At 38.2% G+C, this 23,589-nt stretch overlaps 1 protein-coding gene across 1 annotated transcript in view; it reads left to right on the top strand.

Annotated features, from left to right (window-relative positions):
- LOC124798356 (IQ domain-containing protein E-like) overlaps nucleotides 1-19,198 on the top strand; it is a 284,773-nt gene extending 265,575 nt beyond the window's left edge. The window contains exon 8 of the mRNA XM_047261722.1: nucleotides 19,055-19,198. Coding sequence (XP_047117678.1) covers nucleotides 19,055-19,103 — 49 coding nt within the window. The 3' untranslated portion in view covers nucleotides 19,104-19,198. The remainder of the gene's footprint in view (nucleotides 1-19,054) is intronic.
- Nucleotides 19,199-23,589: the final 4,391 nt, after the last annotated feature.

The following is a 23,589-nucleotide window of genomic DNA, read 5'->3' as shown; positions in this document are numbered from 1 at the left end:
TAGTGATATGGGACCCCAGATAAGTCTAGAAATAACTCTGACAAGTGACATGTATATAAGCATCCTGTCTGATCACCTAGATCCATTCGTGTCCATTGTGCATATCAACATACTTGAGCAATTTCAGCAGGACAATACAACACCCCACATGTCCAGAATTGCTATTGAGTGGCTCCAGGAACACTCTTCTGTGTTTAAACACTTCCACTGGCCACCAAACTTCCCAGATATGAGCATTATTGAGCATATATGGCATGCAACATGCTGTTCAGAAGAGATCACCACCCCCTCTTACTCTTACGGATTTATGGACAGTCCTGCAGAATTCATGGTGTCAGTTCCCTCCAGCACTACTTCAGACATTAGTCGAGTCCACGCCACATCATGTTGTGGCACTCTGCATGGTCGCGGCGGCCCTACATGAAATTAAGAAGGTGTTGCCATTTCTTTGGCTCTTCAGTGTATTTTGTATACCAGGTAGAATAGTTTCCTTATAGCTAGTTCTCCCAGGGATTTCAATAATTCTAAAAGAATGTATCTCCAGGTATCTCTTTATGGCTTTGGTTTTTCATTGCTGTGTCAAATTCTTCCTGCAGTATTATATCTGCAATCTCATATTCGTGCACTTCTTCTCCCATTTCTGTAATAATGTCTCCAGGCTTGTTTCTGTTGTTTTGTAAAAAGCTGTGAAGGATGGCTAGCCACTTGGGAATATTTTAGGAATTTGGTTAAAAAGTTTTTACACCAAAGATCAGCTGCATCTTTCGAAAAGTCCAGCATTAGTTCCGACAGTGCTGATGTACCAACCCAAGCTGTCCTTCAGGGCAGAAGTAGTTCATTCCTATAAAAGTTGCTGGCAAGCTATGCTTTCAGCCCTCTGCTGAATGCAGTAGCATACCCATGCCACCAAACATACCCAGTAGGGAACATGAGTAATAAGTCGTGTGTGGTTGCTGGAGATTCTTGGAGGGCAGTGCACAGCATAGACACACTCCTGTGATTCTGCTTTCAAACAGAGCAGATGGCATCTGCCATCCGCCTTTGGCTCTGTGCTTCAGGGCTGGCCACCAAACACACAAACATGAACCACTTACTCTCCCACTTCCTTTTCCTTTCTTTTGTTCAACCACTTAGAGTGTCAGTCAACCTTTAATTGTGTCCCAGATGAGCCCTTCTGTAACTTGAGAACTGAAAACATACTATTGGTCAATGAATCCATTCTTTAATTCAAAAACCTCCCTTCTGACTCCCTCTGTTGCCCTGATCAGCCTCCTCCTCTTTCATGTCTGTACATTTGATGTCAAAAGTCTGGACCCCCACTATTTAATCAGAAATTAAGCTGCAAAAATTTTGGTTTACATTTGTTTGCGTTGTCAGTGGAAAGCTTAGCACTGTGATGATACTGTTACTTCACACAGACCGGGAGTTGCAGCTGTACCTGCCATGTAGTCCAGAACAAACTGCATCAGTGCCTTTCACTGCTCCTAGAGAAAGGTTCAGCCAGCACCTCACTACCTGCCACCCATTGAAGCCACAAGTTCACCATACTATGCCATGTATCTATGTGCTGTACACATGGGCACTGTGTGCAAGTCTGTGCTGTATAAGGCTCATCTGACTGTCATAGCTGGCCAGCTGGTGCCAGTGGAGTTTTCCTGTTGCCACACATCATTGCTGAGTGCTGTGCCGTTGTCACCCTATCCACATGCATGGGGTTGCAAATCATATGCCAGATCCATGCTGTTCTTGTAGCTGTACCAAGCACCTACAGTCGTCGTGGCACACCGCCACCCACAGGCATCACCTGTTAGTAGCCTGCTACCCAGCACCATTGCCCAGCAGCTGCTGGCCCTGGCAAGAGCATCATCAGGGCGACACTAAGCCACAGTCTGGCCTGCCAGCTGAGCTGACTGTGCTTTGGACTACACTGTTTGCTGCTGCCCTTCTGGCTCACAACATATAACGTCATGCTACCCTCACGTGGGGAGCACCATCTCAGCACTACCTGTGGCTGTGTGGCTGACCTGCCACCCTTACCAGACACGTGCCATCTCAGTACTAATGTGCAGTTGCACAGCCCAAGCCTCAAAAGAGTTCAACAGCGGGTGGTCCACACTTTGCCTCATCACCATTGCAGCCATCAGTCACCGGTGGGTGCAAGTCACCTCCATGCAGGTGCCACATGCCAATAGCCCACGTCACCCATGTGCATTGATGTTGCCATCATGCTGCAGTGATTGAATTTGACAACAACATAATGTCATATTTTTTATGAGAAGCAACATTCTGAACTGAGAGACATTTATTGGGAAGTGTCCTGCCAATCATAGAGTTTACTGTTAGATTTTCTTGTTGAGTATTGCTATTTAGTGTCTTCATTTAAAACATAATGTCACATTAATATCATTATTGTGAATTCACAATATTCAAGGCAATCTTTGACCACTATTTTAATTATAATTTCTAGAGATAGTTAAAGTGTGATTGTAATGTGTATACAGTAAGATTAAGAAATTGAAAGCTACTTCTCCTCATCTTTTTAATAAATGGTCACTACATGCTCACAATTAAAGAGCAGCCTTGTACCCATGCAAGAGCAGATGCATAAACTCACCCTTAAAAATATGTACTTAGAAGAGAAATTAGAATTAACAATTTTCTATGCCAAAGAAAGATTTGAAGGTTCAGGTAATCTGAGATCAGTCCTGCCATCTCACAGCGTAGCATAGTGATTCCTGTTTTTGTGGGGAATTCCACCAAAAATGTGGACATCATTTTACAACAAGTTTGTGGTGTTGGTCGAATGTGCTTTTCATGATCAGATGACTTTTAGTTAAATATGGTGTGGTTAAAATTACCAGGGGATAGGTCTACCTATGTAGAATCTGTGAGTACATTGAAAAATGCACAAAGATTGATTTTCCAGCAGGGGATTGTCAAAGAGATATTTAGACAAAGCAGACATAAGTTACTACAGAAATAAATTATCTACCCTGAGATAGAGGCAAGGGGAGGATCTCGAAATGTTCATGAATAGGATTGTACAATTTCATGCTGTACATATATTTTTGGATCATGCTACAAGAGAACTGATGCATTAAGAAAGGAAGCAGAGGAAAGAGCAATATATTTTTATCAGAAGCAAGACAAAAGTGGTGTCACTTTTGGCTTTGCATGATGCAGCTCCACTTGTTCTATTACACAAGACAGTAGGTGATTTGTTTCAACCACATCATAAATTAATGACCCTTGGCCTATGTTTACAAATGAGTTACACTGCAAGAGGTGCAAGCAGCTGACACACAGTTGACATGTGCTGTGCTGCATGTTGTAATCCATTGTAAAGAAATAAAAAAAAAAAATAAAAAAAAATGGTTCAAATGGCTCTGAGCACTATGGGACTTAACTTCTAAGGTCATCAGTCCCCTAGAACTTAGAACTACTTAAACCTAACTAACCTAAGGACATCACACACGTCCATGCCCGAGGCAGGATTCGAACCTGCGACCGTACCGGTCGCGCGGTTCCAGATCGTAGCGCCTAGAACCGCTCAGCCACTCCGGCTGGCTAAAGAACTCAGTCACCAGGTGTTGATTGTCACTGGCTGCAAGGTAGATCAAGGCGAAACAAGGCAGGGTTTCAGAACTCGTAGAGTTCCATCATGCTACCTGTAGGACCTTACAGCTGGCAAGATGTGAACTAGTACTCACAGAATATCCAAGCCAGTCATGACATTCCTTTTTTTATGTTGTGCTCAACACTATTTTTTTTCATCTTTTCTATCAATAAAATGTCATGCCACCAGTGAGAGTAAGTTTCTGCTCTAAAGGCAGCTTGCTGTGGATAGACATAAAAGCCTTAGGAATCCAACAAACATCTAACAAGAAACACATCTAACATCTAACAAGAAATTAAAACCACTGACGTGTGAGGGAATGAGCCAAATCGTGAGCTGCAATGTGAGTGACAAGAGTGTCCATACAATAGTTTTCATGGGGTGGAGGAGGGGGCAAATCGGGAGGGTATGAAGTATTTTTAATATTTTGAATGATAAAAGGTGACTCGTAAATAGCCACAAAAAAGTTCCAGTTCCAACCTTATTAAAAACTGCATGATACAGATTTAAATAGTTTATTTGAAAGAAAAGCACCTGACGACACTGTATTTTTTCTTTTCCTTGAAAGCTATGGGGAGGGCCATGACTCTTCCTTGCCCATGTGTATGGGCACCATTGGGAGAGAGTTTTTATTGGGAAACCAGACACAGACATGACACCCTCATCCTGGCCTTGCAAGAAAATCTGCAAACCATGAGATTCTGACAGTCCAGATAGAATCTGTCAGAATACTAGTGGGAGTAAGGAGCTACAGGCCTGCAGGAGTACTATAGAGTCATAGTAATACGATTAGCACCTGTTGTCACTTAAATCTCTAGGATGCTATGTGATGTACTGGAATGTAGAACATAAGGATTCACTTTTTTGCTCTCCCACATTTTCTATGGCTTTCTCTGAATCTTTCTTTCCTTCTATGGAGAATGGGGAATATCTTGTTTTGTAAGTGGTTAAGTCAGCGCTGGTAATTATAATGTGTCAATGACAGATTATGAAAGGCCATTAAAGATGGTGTGGTTAATGTGTTGATACATGATGGAAAGTGAGAGATTAAGTGTGCAGGTTGCATTAGAGTACACTGTCTTAAGCAAGATGACTAACACAACATTTTACGTCATGTTACTTTCTGCTAGTAACCCCTGGAGAGCATAAAAAAATAGTCAAGTTTGACAGGATGATACTGTGACACAACACATGAAACCATGTTGCATATTGAGGATTATAATGTGTTGTATCCTGCGACTAGTGCATGTGAATGAGAGTGTGCTGAGTGTATTGTCACCATGTGTGCATTTTTGAATCAGCTGCCAACTGTATCAATGCAGGCCAGCCACTGGAGTCCACTTAAGGGAGGCATGCATGCGGCGAGGTCTCCGCCTCGCTGTCTGCCATTGACTCGCACATATATATGGGTGGAGGAGCACTAACTGAGTATCCTGCATGTCCTTCACGTGTCCTGTTCACGTCAGTGTATTGTGTCTTGTTATGTGGGGATCTATGAGAGTCTTTTTTCCGTTGTTGTTCAGTGCTTCATTAATAAATCCATATTTGTGTTACTTGAACCAGTCTTGCCTATTATTTGTTTACTACACAATGTACTATGAAATAAAAAGTTAATGAAGCATTATGATTAAAATGGTGATATACTGTTACTTATATTGTGTTACCATCTTTTGTATAGCAGCAATGTAAGTGGAAGGTGTTGGGTGAAGCTGATATGAAGATCTGTTTGAAATGTACTGATTAACGATGTAAAAATATTAAGTTGAAAATGAAAGCTGAAGATGAAGCAATATGGAGCTGATACTGATGCCTAGCCTGGCTCATAGTTGTTGCATTTGCAAAAAGCCACCGGCCGGAGTGGCCGTGCGGTTCTAGGTGCTACAGTCTGGAACCGAGCGACCGCTATGGTCGCAGGTTCGAATCCTGCCTCGGGCATGGATGTGTGTGATGTCCTTAGGTTTAATTAGTTCTAAGTTCTAGGTGACTGATGACCTCAGAAGTTAAGTCGCATAGTGCTCAGAGCCATTTTTTGCAAAAAGCCGACCACATGACGATGTGCCATTATCCCCCTCTTCTCTCACTTCTTGCAGTTTTACGTCTCACTCCCCTAGCTCCCTGTCTTGCGTGCTTTGCAGTACCTACCCCTACCCTTCCCCTCCAGTGGGATGAAATAACATCATTTGTAATCAAGTGTGTGTACAATATTATTTCTCAACCACTGTCAATTATTATAAATCAATCTTTTGAACAGGGATGCTTTCCAAATGTATTGAAATATGCTGAGATCAAACATCTATTCAAAACAGGATTGACAGAAGATATGGGTAATTACCGCTGTATCTCTCTTTTGCCAGTCTTCTCTAAAGTGTTTGAAAAGATTGCAGCAAAACAAATTAATAAATTTCTTACTGTAAAAAAAATGATATAATTTTTAAAAAACAGTTCGGATTCCACCAGGGTAAAAGCACTGTGAGTTTATCCAAAAAATATGCTCCACATTAGATAAGGGTAGAAAGGTCAGAGGAATATTCTGTGACCTAACTAAAGCTTTTGATTCAGTGAACCATGCATTACTCCTCCACAAATTACAGATGTATCGAATTGGGGACACTGCTTTAAAATGTTTTAGCTCTTACCTGTCAGGTAGGAAACAAAGAGTAATTTTAACTTCAAACGGAACCAATTATTCCTCAGACTGGAAAACAGTTCCCCAAGGAATCCCACAAGGTTTGATATTGGGTCCCTATTTCTTTTTTATGTAAATGACCTACCACTTGCTATTGATGTTCATTCAGTCTTATTTCTAATTGAAAATGAGGTATCTGAAAGTGTTCCAGAAAAAGCCAAAAATACTTTAGAAAAACTCGAATCTTGTTTCTATCAAAATGGACGAAAACTAAATGTAACTAAAATCAAAATAATGCAATTTGAAGCTAAATCAGTAGAAAGGACTGAAATAAAGATAACTTGCAATGATCAGGATATCACAGAAGCAAACCATGTGAAGTTCTTAGGCCTAAATCTTGACAAAAATTTAAATTGGAAGGTACATATAGATTACTTAGCAAATAAACTGAACAACTTAGCATTTGCAATGTGTATTTTTTCAGGTACCACAAACGTGGATACCAGAAAGATAGTTTATCACTGCTACTTTGAGTCAGTTATTCATTATGGTATAATCTTCTGGCAAAATTCAGCAAATGTCACTAGGCTCCTAGTATTACAAAAGAAAGTAATTAGAAACACGTGTGTTGCAAAAAAATGGGAATCTTGTTGACCACTGTTAAAAAATTTAAAATTACTATCTATCCCCCTCACTTTACATATATGAGGTGGTGGTGTTCTTATATAAAAGTCAACATACACTAGACACTTTCCATTTTGATCACAGCTACAGCACTCATCACAAAGATAACTTCAAACTTCCAACATATTGTTTAAAACTTTATGCCCAAACGCCAGAGTATATGGGGTTAAAAATTTTCAATAAAATAAAAGGCAGTAATATATTTAAGATGGAGCTTGGTTCACTGAAAAGATTGCTCTTTACTCTTCTGGTGAAAAAGTGTTATAATTCTGTCGATGAATTAATTGAGGACAGTTTCACAGTCTGAACACAGGGATTGTATTACATGTATTATTTTATGTACATGTGTAGATGATACTTAGAAATGTAAAATATAATGTAAACTTTTGTATTTCTCTTAAAAAAGAGAAAAAAGTTTCTTTTGTAAACCTTGACATGACTCCTGTACATCAAATCAAATACTCTGAAAATTGTACCTAATGAGATGAATAAATCACATAACATGTATCACGTAACCTGTGTCTTACAGCCATAAGGAAAAACCCCTCCTCTCACCTTCCTGACAGCCATCATGGATTGCTGACCAATCACAGCCATCTGCCTCTTATCGTGTGCATCCTCTAGTGATATTTGCCTTTAAATGTGGTTCACTACTATCATATTTAAATGACATTGGGATGATTGTGCCAGCTGTGTGCCTCGCTGCGTCATACCTTAATATACATTTGTTTTGTCATCACTTACGTGAGTTTGAGGGATAACACAATACTACTTAGCTGTTGTAGCATTGTTTCTCTAACCTAGGGCAACTAAAGATAGCAAATGTGTTCTAACAAGATAAAAATAGTACTTTGTATGTGTGATTATTATTGTATCTACCTTGATGGTGCACCAATCTTTGTTTACAATCTGAATTTTTGTATTTTTAAGGAGATGCCTGTAGTTTTTAAGTTAACTTGAAAGGTTACCAGCCTGTCATTTTTCACATGTGGTTCTTTTGACATCCCATGTGAATGTACCTAAGTTGAAGCAGTGACATTTTATCAGATGGTCTGGCTAGTTTATATTGTCATTTTTCCAGTTGAGATTCTGGTGTTAATCACCTTGATCCAAATGTAAGATTTAATTGTGTATTTGATTCAACATGCATTCACTCTCATTTTCAGTGTCGTTCCCTTATTAGTTAAGGTATGTGAGGGGACTGACTTGCATCCATGGCAGGTCTGGACTAGTTTGGACACTTTTTTGGTGGCACTGTTTCTTATGCTGATAAAAAGTTAGGTCACAATCATCTATTCTACTGATATTGATAGACCATAACCTTGACACTACCCAGCTATATCTTTACCTTCCCCTGTTTATGAGCCACTTGTAATATCCAGGCATATATTTTATTCAGAAAAATATTTACGGCATCATTGTGTGTGGAATCTGAATGAACATTCTCATGATATTAATAAAAAGGACTTCATCATTACTAAAATAATAAATAATTATTGTCAATGACATAATTAAGTGTTCGGTAAAAACCCGTATCTTAGATAAAACCTATGGAAAAAGATCATGAAAATCTCCATCTTTTGTTATCTATGATTGTTCTTAAATAATCCTTCTTTTTGTTTGAACTGTTGTACTGATCGGATGTGATTGACGTCTCATATCACAGAGGTCTGTAAAAATTATATTATGTTGTTAAGTAATATTTAAAAGTAGAGTTTCTGTGTCATTGAAATCAACCCTTTTGTCTGAACTTTTATTTCAATATGATTCTCATCCTAAATGAATGTTGAGTTTTCTTATCAGCTACAGTGGAGCGTAGACATTAGCACTATTGATCTACGGTGTGGTTTATTGTTAAATGCTGAATAATAAGTGATTAACATTGAGAATTACTTTTAAATGTTAATGAACATAGTAAAGGTGAAAAGATTTAAAATATATTATTTGTTTGTAGTAAGACAGGGCCTGAAGGAGATTCGATAAGTGATTGTCTTCTGTTAGCTGCCATATTAGTGAAATATTGCAGTGACAGCTTTAAATTGAATTTTTAAACAGTCATAAATCTTGATGGTTATTATTGTGATAATAGTTGTGTATTGGTGGCCCAGAACCCACTCAAAGGTTATAAATTCCATTTAAAGTGTGACTAATCTTTAACTATAGTGCAAACAACATCTTATGCAATAAAAATTGTTCTCTGCTGATGTATGAAGCCTGGTTATTTTGTAACTCTTTTTATGAAATATTCCAAACAGGAAACAATACATTAGTGTTGTGCACGTGTGGTATTGTGTGTCAAAACTGTTCGTTTTACTTAAAGAAAAGTGTTACCACCTCGAATAAGAGCAGTGGTAAATTGGATAGACTATCTGCAACTAGTAATGAAACTATTATGCAATAGCACTGAAGATTGCTAGAAATCCTTACTCTTGTGTAGTTGAGATTACTTAACATGCATTTAGCTGGTTTTCTGGTTGTATAAGATCATTGTTGTGCATAAATTTAGTGCAATTTACACTGCTTGACAGACAACATTGCTACACAATCCCATGTGGAGATTTCTTTAGCAAAATAACAGTTATTAGCTGGGAGAAGCAGTGATTAAGTAGATCCTCATGTTACGCTAATAATAAGAACTGGTTCTGTTGTAATCCTGCCCAAAATTGTACATCACCAATCTACCATGACACGCCGCACACTGATGCTGTTCTGTGTATCGCGTCCTGTCAAAGTTAAGGTAGTTCACACTGAACACTTCTGGCAGTACTGGTTCACTCTCTCCTCTTCCCATCAATTTATCACTGAGGCATTGTGCTTCCCTTTTTACCATATTTGACTGGTGCCCTCCCTGATGCTCTGCCATTAGGAAGGGAGTCTTTTTCATTTTGTGCATAACCAGTAAGCAGTTAGGCTTATTGTTTTGTATTGTGTTTATCTTGTGGTCTGGCCCTTCATGTGTTGAAGACTCAGCCAACAATGAAACTATTTTATGTTGCTTTTTGTGCCCCTTTCTATTACCTGCCTATGGCAAATTGTTAGAAAGCATTTGTAACCAACTATAATCAAGCACATTCTGAAGGGAATCCATGCTTATTACAGTTACCTCATAATCACAAATTTAAACCTGATATTATGCCCTTTTAAGATAACATCTGCTTATTATGTTTATAAGATTCAGTTTATTGTTGCTGTACCTAAACAATACAGTCTATGTTACTCAATTTACCTTATGATTCATGAGACTATAACTTTTCATTGCAAGTTAACTTTATTTATACCATGAACTAATTATTCGTGATTTTATAGTAATAGAAAGTTGGTTGGTTGGTTGGTTGACTTGGGGAGAGGGGACCAAACAGCACGATCATTGGTTCCATCTGATATGGGAAGGGTGGGGAACAAAATCAGCCATGTCCTTTCAAAGGAACCATTGTGGCATTTGCCTGAAGTGATTTAGGGAAATCATGGAAAACCTAAATCAGGATGGCCAGACGTGGATTTTAACAGCCGTCCTCCTGAACGTGAGTCCAGTCTGCTAACCACTGTGCCACTTTGCTCAGTGAATAGAAAGTGATAATTCCCTATCCTTAACAGGACTTAAGTGTGCATGAATTTGCACTGTTTTAGCTTTCATAGTAATACAGTTTCAAGTTAAATATGGTAATGGGACATACCTGGGTTTCTAGAGTTTTATACAATTCTCCATAAGCAGCTAGAGATGTATATATGGTTAAAAAAGCTTTGCTGTTTGCACATAAACTGCATTATTTCAATCAATAATAAGTTACCAATATCCTGGTATTGTGCAGATGCCTATATGTGTTTTCACAGTGACTATCTTGGCAGTTAAGATTGTCAACTTTTTCCTTGATAATAATTGCCTACATATCATAATCATGTTTTATGTAATACTAGCTGAGGTACCAGGCTTCACTCAGGAAGTTGGTATGAGAGTGTGTGGTTGACAGAATAAAAGGATAAAATCTAGAGTGTCAGAGGTAAAAAAGTTTTATTGAAAATGTATTGTAACTATTTACAATACTTATTCAAGTATAAGAGGTAAAATTTTTTATTGAAAACATATTCTAAATGCATAAAATACTTGTTTATAAACAACATTTTCTATTTTGTTATCTGGGATATATATGCACAAATTTTTTGAATTTCCCACTCAAGAGCAAGCTACGTATAGTTGACCGTAAGACAAGCAGGAGTCTTTGAGGTTGATGTTGCAATATTTTAAATTTGTTCTTGCACTTTGTTAATTGTAAAACTGTAGACTAATTTGATTGGAAATTGTGGTCTTTTAAATTGGAATGGCAGTTCAGTAGAGATCAGTAGTATTATGGGTATAAATAGTGTGTGTCCTTCGTATTTTCCAGTCTTAAGTTCGGCTTTAGTGATGTTATTCCATAGCTGTTTGATGATTATCCTTGTTCAATTGCATAGTTTTGATGAGTAGTATGATTGGTGATCCAATTTTAAGTCAAAGGCAGGGTAACGGCATTCTGGGAACTCGCAAAGAGAGTAAAAATTCTGTAGGTAAGTTCACAATTTCTTCATCATTTACTCATCATGTTGATTGATGTGTGTATTCTCTCTTCACTGGGAATTTTCTTTTGAATATTAAAGTTGATATTGTCGACAATATTGTTTTTAGTTGCAAAAATTGCTTGTTCAAATACCAGTCTGGACTGCTATAGTTGTGAACAATGTCTTGATAAATTTGATTGGTGAGCTGTTTTCAGCAGAAATCACTGTTGAGTTTCATGAGGCCAGCTGTCTGGTCAGTGGGATATGTGCCTTGACCTGTTTGTAAAAGTTGTTGAGGAAAATGTACTATTGTTTTGTCTTTCGATAGTTCAACTCTCACATTTTTTGTTCGGCACAGTATTTGTACGTATGGCCAGAGATGTGGTTTTTGTAAGCATGCATTAATCTCATTTACTGGTGTTGACTAGGGGATAACTGGAAGTGTTTGTCAAAAATCTCCTGAGAGTATGAGTAGAGCTCCTCCCATCACTTCAGTTTCCTCGCAAGTCGTGTAATGTTCTGTCCACGGCTTTGAGTGATTTTTTATGTGCCATTGTGCATTTGTCCTAGGAGATAATTTTAGCTTGCTTTTGAAGTTCACCCTGTCCAGCTGCTCTTGCGATTTTACACAACAGAAATTGTTCTTCGGCTATATTCAATGGTATTTTGGGGCGGAATGGCCAGTTTGTCCCATTCTGTAAGTGTGGCGGCAATGCCGGATGATGCCAGTGCAAGGGCATTATACTGTTCAGCATGTATTTCTGCCAGCAATGGTTTTATTAGAAATGGTATCCCACTACTGCCTGGTGCATCCAAGTAAGTAATTCCACCAGTGTTGTTGTCGATCTGAGCCATGACAATGTTGTAAATTTCCGTTTGATTGTCACTGAGGAGTGGTATATTGTGAGCAATGCATTACATAGTTTGTTTATGTTGTAGCTTTTTTCCTTTGTAATTTTGAAGTTTAGCACACCAATAACATATTTTTGCAGTGTTTGCATCCCAGTTTGTACTAACGTCTTGTTGTTTATTGCTAAAAATTTATCACCTAATTGAATGAGTGTTCCATTGAAGAAGTCATCATTGAATTGGTGATCAGTTCAGATGAGCTTGTCAAATTTGGTACAGTATGTCATCACTCATACTCTCTTTGAAAGAGTCTCACAGCTGTTTTGGATACAATGGCTTACATGTTGTTAGAATGAATGTGAGTAAGTGGCTCATTTGTTCAGCTGAGGCTGTGATCGAGGCTTCTTGTAGTGTTAATTCCCAGGGATTATCGTTTTCCAGTCTGTGAAACTTGTTGGTCCCCATATTTCATGTAGCAACATCCAGACAGAGAAACATTCAATGTTATTAGGATGTATGGTCTATATTCGGGCTAGTGCGCCAGTTTTCATGATTCCTGGATGATCTTGTACTGGAGTTCCTTGTTTTCATCATTAAAAGATGTTTCTTGTTGTGTTCCATGCACAATAGGTAGGGACGTCAACATATAGTAATGTTTTCATGGATCCATTTGTACAGTCGGTAAAAAGCTGTTAATGTTATGTTCTGATGTGATTCACTTGCAATTTTTCTGGTAGTGTCTTTTGTGAAAAAAACTCTGCATTTTCCAAATGTACTGCTAGATGTTGCACAGTTGGTTCGCATTCGTATATGGGAAAACTGAAAATCTACCACACTGCTTCATTACTGTTGATGTGTCTTCCCATTTGGTGTGCGAGGATCTCGTTGTTTCTGTTTTGTTGTGCGCTGTCTTTGGCTATTTGAAGTATTGCCATATCACTGCCTTTGTTCACATACAAGGTGTACAACTTTGCTTCCACCATTTTCTCCCCAAAATTTGAGGCTTTAATTAAACAAATTGGTTACACATGTATCATTCAAAGTATTTTCCATCACTGGCCACTGCTTTCTCCCATCTTTCAAGCAGTGTACGAATCCCACTTCAAAAAAATTGTTCATCTTTTGAAGCGATTCACAAATTGATCCGATTTGTGACTTCTTCATGAGATTGGAAGTGTTGGTCAGCCAGGGCATGCGCCATTGATCTAAATAGGTGATAGTCAGAGGGAGCATCATCTGGAGAATATGGTGGGTGGGATAGGACTTCCCATTTTAATGTTTCCAAGTACCTTTTGACCTCTTGTGCAGAGTGGGGTCGAGCGTTGTCGTGCTGCAAAATTGCTTTATCGTGCCTCTTGTGTATTGTGGCCATTTGTCTTTTAATTCTCTGCACTACACATCGGTTATCTATTTCCAGTTTGTCACTGCCTTGTATTTGTACTTTTGTTGTTAAGCCATCGTTTTTGGCTGAATCATCTTCTGTATTTGGAATAGTCATCAACTCCAGTTTGTGTATCATGCAAAAATGATTTTGGGTATTTCTTTTGTACATTTTCCATCACTCATACAAGACAAATTGGGGTTTAATGGCCCACATGGTCCATGAACCACATTTTTCACTACTATGTTGTACAGTTTTGGATCTTCTTATCATTTGGGAAATTCAGCTTGGATGCTTTTGTTGATATCCCTGAGATGGGTTCTGTCGTGTAGCTGTACGAGAGTGTGTGAGTGAGGCAGTCCTTGTTTTTTCATACGATTGTGTACATCCTGCATCTAATGGTCTCAGAGAAGTGGTATTTTTTTGGTGAATTCAATAAATCTCATTTTTTGTTGTGTAAAACACAGGCTTGTCTGTATCATAGTTGTTCTTTGATTTCTGGCCATGAGTTGCATATGAATGTTACAAAGAGGTCAAGTTGTCCATATTTTCTAATGTGAATTGTGGCGCTTTGAGTGTACTCATGCATGTGTCTCCGACTTCCTGTGTATGATGAGGTTAAGATTACTATTGTTCCAATGCCATTTATGCTTGCAACTTGAAGGTGGATGTATTCTTCCATGCATTGTTTTTCTGATTCTGTCTTATGTAAAGCATCTGTTCCACTTCTATTTTTGCATACATATCTGCCAGGAGAGCAGATGGAGCATGGAGAGCTGCAGCAAACTATGACAACAACATCTTCCAGGAATTGTTGGGATAAACAGGGAATGTTGAGAATGTGATTGTGTGTTTCATTATCTCTGATCATTAAGCGATAAGCATAGAATTCCTTGGAAGTGACTTTTTTGTTAGTTTCTATGCCTGTTTCAGGTTGGGTTTGTTTCACATTAAAATGATATCCATCCTTTTCTTGCAGAAATATTAATGGATATTGGAGGGCATCATATGAATGGTGTGTCTCTGCAGCACATTGTAGTTGCTCTGTTTTTCATTGTACAGTTATGTCACTGCTTGTGTTTTCATTGTCCACAACTATGGTGGTGACTTCATCTATCTGAGGTGCATTAAATCAAGATTTGTGTTCTCCAGTTGGTCTTTTATCAACTCAAATTATAAATTCATAGTCTACATCTACATCTAAACTCAGCAAACCACCGTACAGTGTATGGTAGAGAAATCGTTTGGTCTAGTGCTATTTTGAATATATGAATCAGTTGATTGTATTTGTGAAAGATCCTCTGTGCATCTTGGACTACTTCTCGTGTCAATCTGCTGATATTTGTGCATCATTGATCAATTTCTGTTTCTTCATCTCCAATGAAATATAATTGCAGAAATGTGTGGTCTTCATTGGGTAGTGGTAGTAATGATTCAGTGTTGTGATTGTCCTGTCCTTAGATGGAAAAAACATAATCACTTTCATGTCTTTTAGTGTTGATCAAATTGAAACTGAAAGAAGTCATTTGAAGCAGGTGTTGTATGCTTTTATATTTTGAAGAAAGCGTTTTGAATCTGGAGTTTCCCTGGTTATGTAATGTAAAAATTCATGCGGAGGTGCTTCCAGTAGTAGCGATCAAATTTTTCCATTCATGCAACAGAATCCTGGTGTTTCTCTAATGAATTTTTTCGCATAGCAAAATTGACAGATGTTATCCATTTATCTGATAACGGCATATCTGTGTTTTTTATAGTCTCTTACTGGGTCATAGTGCAGTGCTTCATACTTTAGATTGGTCTGTTTACTTCTCCTGGCCTGTGCTTCTCGTAGGATGATATTTTCATGGCTAGCTTGAGTTTGCAGTCTTTTAATGAAAGATTGTGATGCAATTCTTGATTCTTCAATCTGCTGATTTCACTGTTCCTTGGTTTCTCTGCTTCTCACGGTGCTCACTGTCATTCGTTGGGAACTTAAATATGCTTTGCACTCTTTGTCTGTTTTGTTTTTTGCTGTTCTTTCTGTTTTCGCCATTTTGTTTCAGAACTGGCAAGATCTCCCCCTCTTTTATATTTGATTTGAGCATTGTCTAAAATATAAATCAAATCTAGTTTTTATTAACAAACACACTAAGTACACTTTAAACCCATTTCACTTTTTATTTTCGATTTATATTGTCACTGTATCACTTTGACTACTCACACTTCACTGTTTGTTTTTATTCACTCATTGCACTACTTTTTCGGTTCATTGCTTCATCACTGATAAGAAACTGACATTCAAACCCTTGATGGGTCATGCTTTATATAGCCCTACAAACTGATAACCATACCTGTGGTGAATTACAGAGCATACCAAAAAGGCATCGAATGGTCCACAATATTCCGGAACATTACCCAACATTTGAGTACTTTTTACAGTTTTTGAAACACTTCTGTAACTCCCTTTTTGTTGTGGTATTCGACTTCTTCAGTGATTCTATTTTTATCTCATCAGTGGTGACACAATGACGTCCTGTCATGGTTCTCTGTAGAATAGAAAGAAGTCACAGGGGACCATGTCCACTGAATACAGTGGCTGAGGCAGCATAACAGTTTTGATTTTTGCCAAAAAATCACAAACAAGTGTTGAACTGTGAGCAGGTACATTATTGTGATGCAATTTCCATGTGTGATTTTGCCACAGTTCCTGTCATTTGGCTTGGACTGCTTTCCACAAAGTGTGCATAACTTCCAGGTAGTATTCCTTACTGACCATATGACCATAACGCAGGAAATCATGACGAACTACTCCACTGCAATTGAAGAAAACAGTGAGAAGATCTTTCTCATGTGACCAAACTTGTCGATTTTTTTTTTCCTCAATTCAGGCAGTTTCCTTTCAGAGGACTAGGCCTTGGTTTTGATGTTATACCTGAGTACCCATGTTACAACCTTCTTTAGAAGTTCTGGATCATTGTTGACTTCATTCAGCAATTCCTGAGCAATATCTGTGTGATATTGTTTTTGGTTGAAATTCTACCATTTTGGAACAAACTTTGCTGCTACATATTTCCTTCCCAAAACATAAAAAAAAAAATCGATTGGCATGATCCAAAGAATATGCCGACATTATCAGCAACCTCTCTGATGGCGATTTTCCAGAACCGTTTTCATTATTTCTTCCACACTATTGTCAGTAATGGATTTGCTACAGCATCCATGTCAATTGTCACCTTGAACATCTACTCAACTCTCTTTTAAATGTTTGTAACACTCATAAACTCTTGTCTTACTCATGGTAGATTCACTGAAAGCAACAGTCAACATTTTGAATTAAGTTCTGCAATTTATTCCATTTTTCAAATAAAATTTAATGCAAATTCTTTGATCCATCTTTTTTAAAAGTATAAATTTGCTGAGTGCTCAAAAATACATGTAGACTTTTCAGCTGTCAACAATAAACTAACTATTCAAAACAGCTGAATATGAAAATATATGCCAGGAACCAGTGTACCAACAAGACAAATTATTTTTTTGAAAATCGGATGTAAATGGCCTGCGAAATTAAAAAAAAAAAAAAAATCTCATTACTGTTTGATCACACCTCATTGGTGGAACCACCTCAGTTATCACGTTCACGGTTGAAACCTGCACCACACATACAGGGCTATTACAAATGATTGAAGCGATTTCATAAATTCACTGTAACTCCATTCATTGACATATGGTCATGACACACTACAGATATGTAGAAAAACTCATAAAGTTTTGTTCGGCTGAAGCCGCACTTCAGGTTTCTGCCGTCAGAGTACTCGAGAGCGCAGTGAGACAAAATGGCGACAGGAGCCGAGACAGCGTACGTCGTGCTTGAAATGCACTCACATCAGTCAGTCATAACAGTGCAACGACACTTCAGCACGAAGTTCAACAAAGATCCACCAACTGCTAACTCCATTCGGTGATGGTATGCGCAGTTTAAAGCTTCTGGATGCCTCTGTAAGGGGAAATCAACGGGTCAGCCTGCAGTGAGCGAAGAAACGGTTGAACGTGTGCGGGCAAGTTTCACGCGTAGCCCGCGGAAAATTGGCTCATGCCACAACTGGAGACGGACAGCGCCGACTTCATCTTTCAACAGGATGGTGCTCCACCGCACTTCCATCATGATGTTCGGCATTTCTTAAACAGTACATTGGAAAACCGATGGATCGGTCGTGGTGGAGATCGTGATCAGCAATTCATGTCATGGCCTCCACGCTCTCCTGACTTAACCCCATGCGATTTCTTTCTGTGGGGTTATGTGAAAGATTCAGTGTCTAAACCTCCTCTACCAAGAGACGTGCCAGAACTGCGAGCTCGCATCAATGATGCTTTCGAACTCATTGATGGGGACATGCTGCGCCGAGTGTGGGAGGAACTTGATTATCGGCTTGATGTCTGCCAAATCACTAAAGGGGCACATATCGAACATTTGTGAATGCCTAAAAAAACTTTTTGAGTTTTTGTATGTGTGTGCAAAGCATTGTGAAAATATCTCAAATAATAAAGTTATTGTAGAGCTGTGAAATCATTTGTAATAACCCTGTACTTTACAGTTGTTTGAAGCAGTGATAACATTGTGATTCCTGGTGAATTTATAAAATGGAGAAGATATGTCTCCTTCACCATAATAAGTATCATTCACTCTATTCAGCTTGGAGATCAATCAGCAACTCACTTAGTTTCTTACATTTTATCTGTACACTGTATACCATTAGTCTGGATGTTACCTGGCGATCATAGTAATGTGATTTGAACTGTAAATGCAAGCCACTGCAACAGTGTGCCCTCTCATGTTGGAGAGAACCTGTAGTATTGGAGTTGAAGTACCACACTGCAAAGTGCTTATCTAACCTGTGAAAAATGACGCATAATGACATAAAGTTGTTCCATTGGTTTAGTCACCTTGCTGCAATTTCACAGTCTGAAATATCCTGTTTTGTGTAGTTATATTACTGGCTGACAAATTTTATACATATTTTCTTGTGTAATGTAAGAACTAATTTTATCAATATTCATTTCTTTGTGTTCAGAGCCATATGTAAGTGACTTTATTAAATCATTGAAGCATGGTATGATTTTGACTCACTTGTGTTAAGGGAGGACAGTGATGACTGACCTGATTAAAAATTAGTCATCTTAATACAGTAACAGTGACTGAATAATTTTTAATCAATCATACTAAGAGTTTGAAAAATCTTATCATTTGCGAAATGTGGATTATTTTAGTATTATTAATTGAAGTAATCCATTATTTTGTTTTTATAGATCTATCAATCTGTGTACTTAGAACCAAAAGAGATATACTGAGTAAGACCAGACTTAAATGCATCTCTCTAATTTCTTTCAGGTGGCATTTTCCTTCTCTGCATTTAATTCACAAGGGGCATAAATTATAGTGAAGATCAACAGAACAACAAAACTTCAGGTGTGACTCATCATTATAAGTGAAAATGGAAACTACAGATTAAATGAAAGTGCTTAATGAAGAAGTTATGGGTATTAAGTATAAAAAAGTCATCTGTGTGAAATAACATTGATATTATGACAACAGTTGAAAATAAATAATAAGTATGTACCAACAGTTGTTATAATGATACCAATAATAATAATAATAGGTAATAAAGCAGCATAAGAATTACTTTCATTTACAAATTGTTAATAAATCAACAGGGAAAGAGGAAAGTGTTGATCATGGCCTGTCAGTAGGGACCACCCTTGCATTCTTCATGAATGAATTTGGAAAACCATGGAACACTCAAAATCATATTATCATCTTCACTGCTAGGTAAAGTTATCCTGCAGACTTCTCTTTGTATCACAGTCTTTAATGTTTTTTACATCAATTTACTCGTATATATTTTTTATTTTCACCTTCCATTATGTCACTGTCCCAGTCTTTTCCTTATCTCTTGGAATCTAACAATGAATTTTTTGTGGCACACCTACAACCTATTCACCTTGCTAGATATGCTGCCATCTCCATTCCATTTTCATGACAGTCACAATTATGTCATTCACTTCATTTGTTTGTTTTCCTGTCTCTATGAGATAGTTCATACATGTACCTCTTCACTTCTCACTGAACAATCTTTCAGTGTTGAATGATTTTCACATTAAAAGTCTATTTCACTGCCATAAAGTACAACTGGAATACAATCTAACTGTAAACTTTTTGTTTAACACATGTAAAAAACTTAATTTTGTGTTTTAAGTTTACCTGAAGCAATCAATGCCATTTTTACTCTCCTGGCCTTTTTTTCTGTACATCCATTCATTGTCTTCAACTCTTGTGAAACAGAAACTCACTTGGTTTTGTGATTCTGTTGTTAATTTACACAATTTCATTTTCAGTGGATTGATTATAAATTATTTTAGTCTTATTGTAATTGTTTTTCAGACCTACTTTCAAATACGATCACTTATACTCTTTTCTTTATTGTTGGCATTTGTCTGCACTTGAGGCAAACAGTACGACTAACCAGCAAAATGGAAGCTGTTCAGGTATGGTCCAGTAACACATATTCCTTCTTTGTCCTCCTAATTTAAGGGTCTGACACTTCTTGTAGGGCTGCTAAGAACAATTTTTTGACATGGAACCCCTTTATTAGGTATCTCTTTAAATTCTGAATTTCCCACTATCTTGATAAAGTTTAATGAAGACAAATTGAAGGGGTAGCATTCATGTGTAGGTTCTTTAACATGCTGACTTAGGATTAATCAGTTTTTGCTAAAAGTACAGATTTTGTGGAAAGTGAGTCAGAAACTTTCTCACAATCTGTGAATTGCTCAAGCAGATCAGTAATCTTTCTCTCCCTCTAACGTTTTCTCCGTAGCAGGTTCAATCCATTCTAGGCAGCTAACTCAGAAAAAGGTTTATTCGTGATTTCTTTTTCATTACTACTATGTCAAGCTGCCTCTGCTAATTATAACATAATTTAGTAAAATTAGTGTTACATTTTTCTCTGTGTATCTAATTTATTTATTTATTTATTTTGTCTAACTCTTACAAGTGGCTTTAGTTGTGATGTGTTTGAGTAAAGGCTTGTGACAGAGTGGAGAGAGGGAGATGACAAACAGTGAACTTAACTTTGAGGACAATGGAAGGATGATAACAAAACTATTGGCAGGTCAGTCCTGCGAAGCAGTTAAACATCTCTTACAATGAAGGTCAGTCCAAGAACATATCCCTGCATACCACATTTACACACTTATACTTTTGAGTTATTTCAGCTGACACCCCCCTGAATCACCCACTGCACACTGGAAACATTTTTTGATGCTATAAGCATGAAAATGTTTGCATTTGATTAATAAATCTTACAATGGACCAAAACATTTTTTAAACACCATTCCATAGATAAGCAACTGAATATTTACCACCAGCTGTTTGGGAAGCTGATTTGTCCTATTTGATGTTGAAAGTGTAACTTACAGTTTATTCATATGGTAAAAATATGGACTTCAGGTGGCTGTGTATGAGGAGCAGCATCATGTGAATGTGTGGCCACTTGGATGTAAATATGAGGCCTGTCTAAAAAGTATTTGACCCTTGGCCAGAAAAAATATTTCGAATACGTGATGGGGTTGGGACCCTAATCCCCTTCAAAGTAGGCTTGCACACACTTAGCCCACTGATCCTTCCACTGCTGGAGACACCTCTGGAAGTCTTCTTTCGGAATGGTGTTCAGCTGTGTTCCGCATTATCTCTTCTCTACTCTCAAAACAGGATCCTTTCAGTGGCATCTTCAATTTTGGAAACAACCAGAAATCACAAGGAGCCATGTCTGAAGAGTAGAGAGGTTGGCAAACTGCTGTAATTCCATGTTTGGCCAAGAATTTTTGGATCAATTGGGATGTTTGTGCAGGGGCATTGTTGTGATGCAGTTGCCAGTTTTTCACCGTCCACACGTCTGGTCTTTTGCGCTGAACTGCATCACAGAGTCACCAGAGAACATCTTGATAGTACTCCTTTGTCACTGTTGTCCTTCCGGTGCGTATTTGTGATGCAAAATTCCACGGACATCAAAGAAGACAGTCAGCATCACCTTGATTTTGCTTCGCACCTGCTGCACTTTCTTCAGTCTTGGAGACTCGAGATGCTTCCATTGCGACAACTGTCTTTTTGTTTCTGGGTCATACCCATACACCATGACTCATTTACAGCTATCACAGTGTCCAGAAACTCAGGATCACTGTTGGTGGTGTCCAGGTCCTGTGCAATGTCAAAACGGAGGTCTTTTTGTTCCAATGACAACGACTTGGGCATGAAGTCTGCAGCCACTCTGTGCATGTTCAAATCATCACACAAAATTGCATGTGCAGAATCTTTACTCACTCCAACATCTTGGGCAATCTCTTGCACAGTCAAACAACGATCTGACATCACCAAATTTTGCACCCTCTCAACAACAACTGCACTCCGAGCAGTTTGGGGCCTGCCAGAATGCTGGTCACTCTCCGCTGATGTGCAGCCATTTTTGAATTGATTGAACCACTCCTTACTTTGTGTTACACCCATCGCATCTTCCCCAAACACCTGCTGAATCTTAGGAATTGTTTCGCTTTGAGAATCACCAAGCTTTTGACAAAATTTGATGAAGTATCTTTGCTCAACACATTCAGTCATCTTGAGAGAATTGGTAATCTGATGAACACATTGTGTAGCACCTCACTCAGCGAGACTAACAGCGAATGACATGCTGGAAGGCAGAGACAAAATTCACACATGCACATAAAGGTCCCTTCCTTTACTGTGGACAGTGGCACTGTGCTATCATCTCAGTAAAATCAAAGGTCAGATACTTTCTAGACAGACCTCATAGGTGCCTGTGGCTGCAGCAATGGTTACCATAACCTCTGCAGAACATATTGGTGCAGCTTGCATCCCCAGACACTGTGGCAGCTGCGCTTGGCTTTACAGTAAACAGCCCAGCAAATCTTCTGTTAACAAACAACCTGCTGATGTAAAGCACATTTGTGAGTGTGGTAGCTAAATATGCTGGGGCCCAGCCCTGCCATACTACAATTCTTGCTGACCCATTACTCTGTTATACCAAAAACAATCAGTCTTAATTGGTTTTTATGGCTGCTCATAATTTCTATAATTTATTTTTTGTAGACTGCACATTTTGATGTGTCATTACAAGCACATCTGATGAGCCTTTTATTCCCATAGTGCCTATCTTACTGTCATTTTTCTGAAGTCCATGAGTAATAAATCATTGAAGGGGATGTATTTGCTGTCTTTCTCTTCCTGTGTAGACAACCTTTTGATGGGGCTTCTAATGCTTTTGTTGTTAATGCTGCTGCTGCTAAAGAAACTGTTGTTGATGTTGTTGCTATTGTTGGTGATGCTGTAGTTGTTGCTACTTTTGCAACTGCTTGTTGCTGCATCTACAACTACTTTTGTTGCATGTTTCTGCTTCTGCAACTACTTTTGATGCTACTTCTGCAATTGCTGTTGCTACCTCTGCTTCTGTTATTGCAGCCATCATCACAGTCATTGGAATTTTTGGTGCTGCTGTAGTTGATGCTGATGTTGTTGATACTCTTCTTGATGTAGCTGCTAGTACTGTTGATGATGTGCTAATGCTACTGTTATTATTGTTGACTTGACTTGACTTGACTACCGTTATAACTCTGTACTTTTCTCTGATGTTTCTATGGTATTCATTTCTGTGGGTCAGTGCAAACTGTGAACATCATTATATGGTTGCCACTGCATGCACCCACCAAGCCAATCTGTGAAGAACTTTGAATTTTACCTGTTCAATGCACATACACATTAGATACAGCTTCATTGTAAATAAGAATCTCCATCTATTCGAAACAAATAAAGTGCATGATCTCCTCACCCATACTAATGGTAAAATTCATCTGACA

This window comes from Schistocerca piceifrons, chromosome 1, assembly GCF_021461385.2.
Source record: "Schistocerca piceifrons isolate TAMUIC-IGC-003096 chromosome 1, iqSchPice1.1, whole genome shotgun sequence".
In the NCBI taxonomy this organism is placed as follows: domain Eukaryota; kingdom Metazoa; phylum Arthropoda; class Insecta; order Orthoptera; family Acrididae; genus Schistocerca; species Schistocerca piceifrons.
This window is presented reverse-complemented; position numbering and strand designations above follow the sequence as displayed.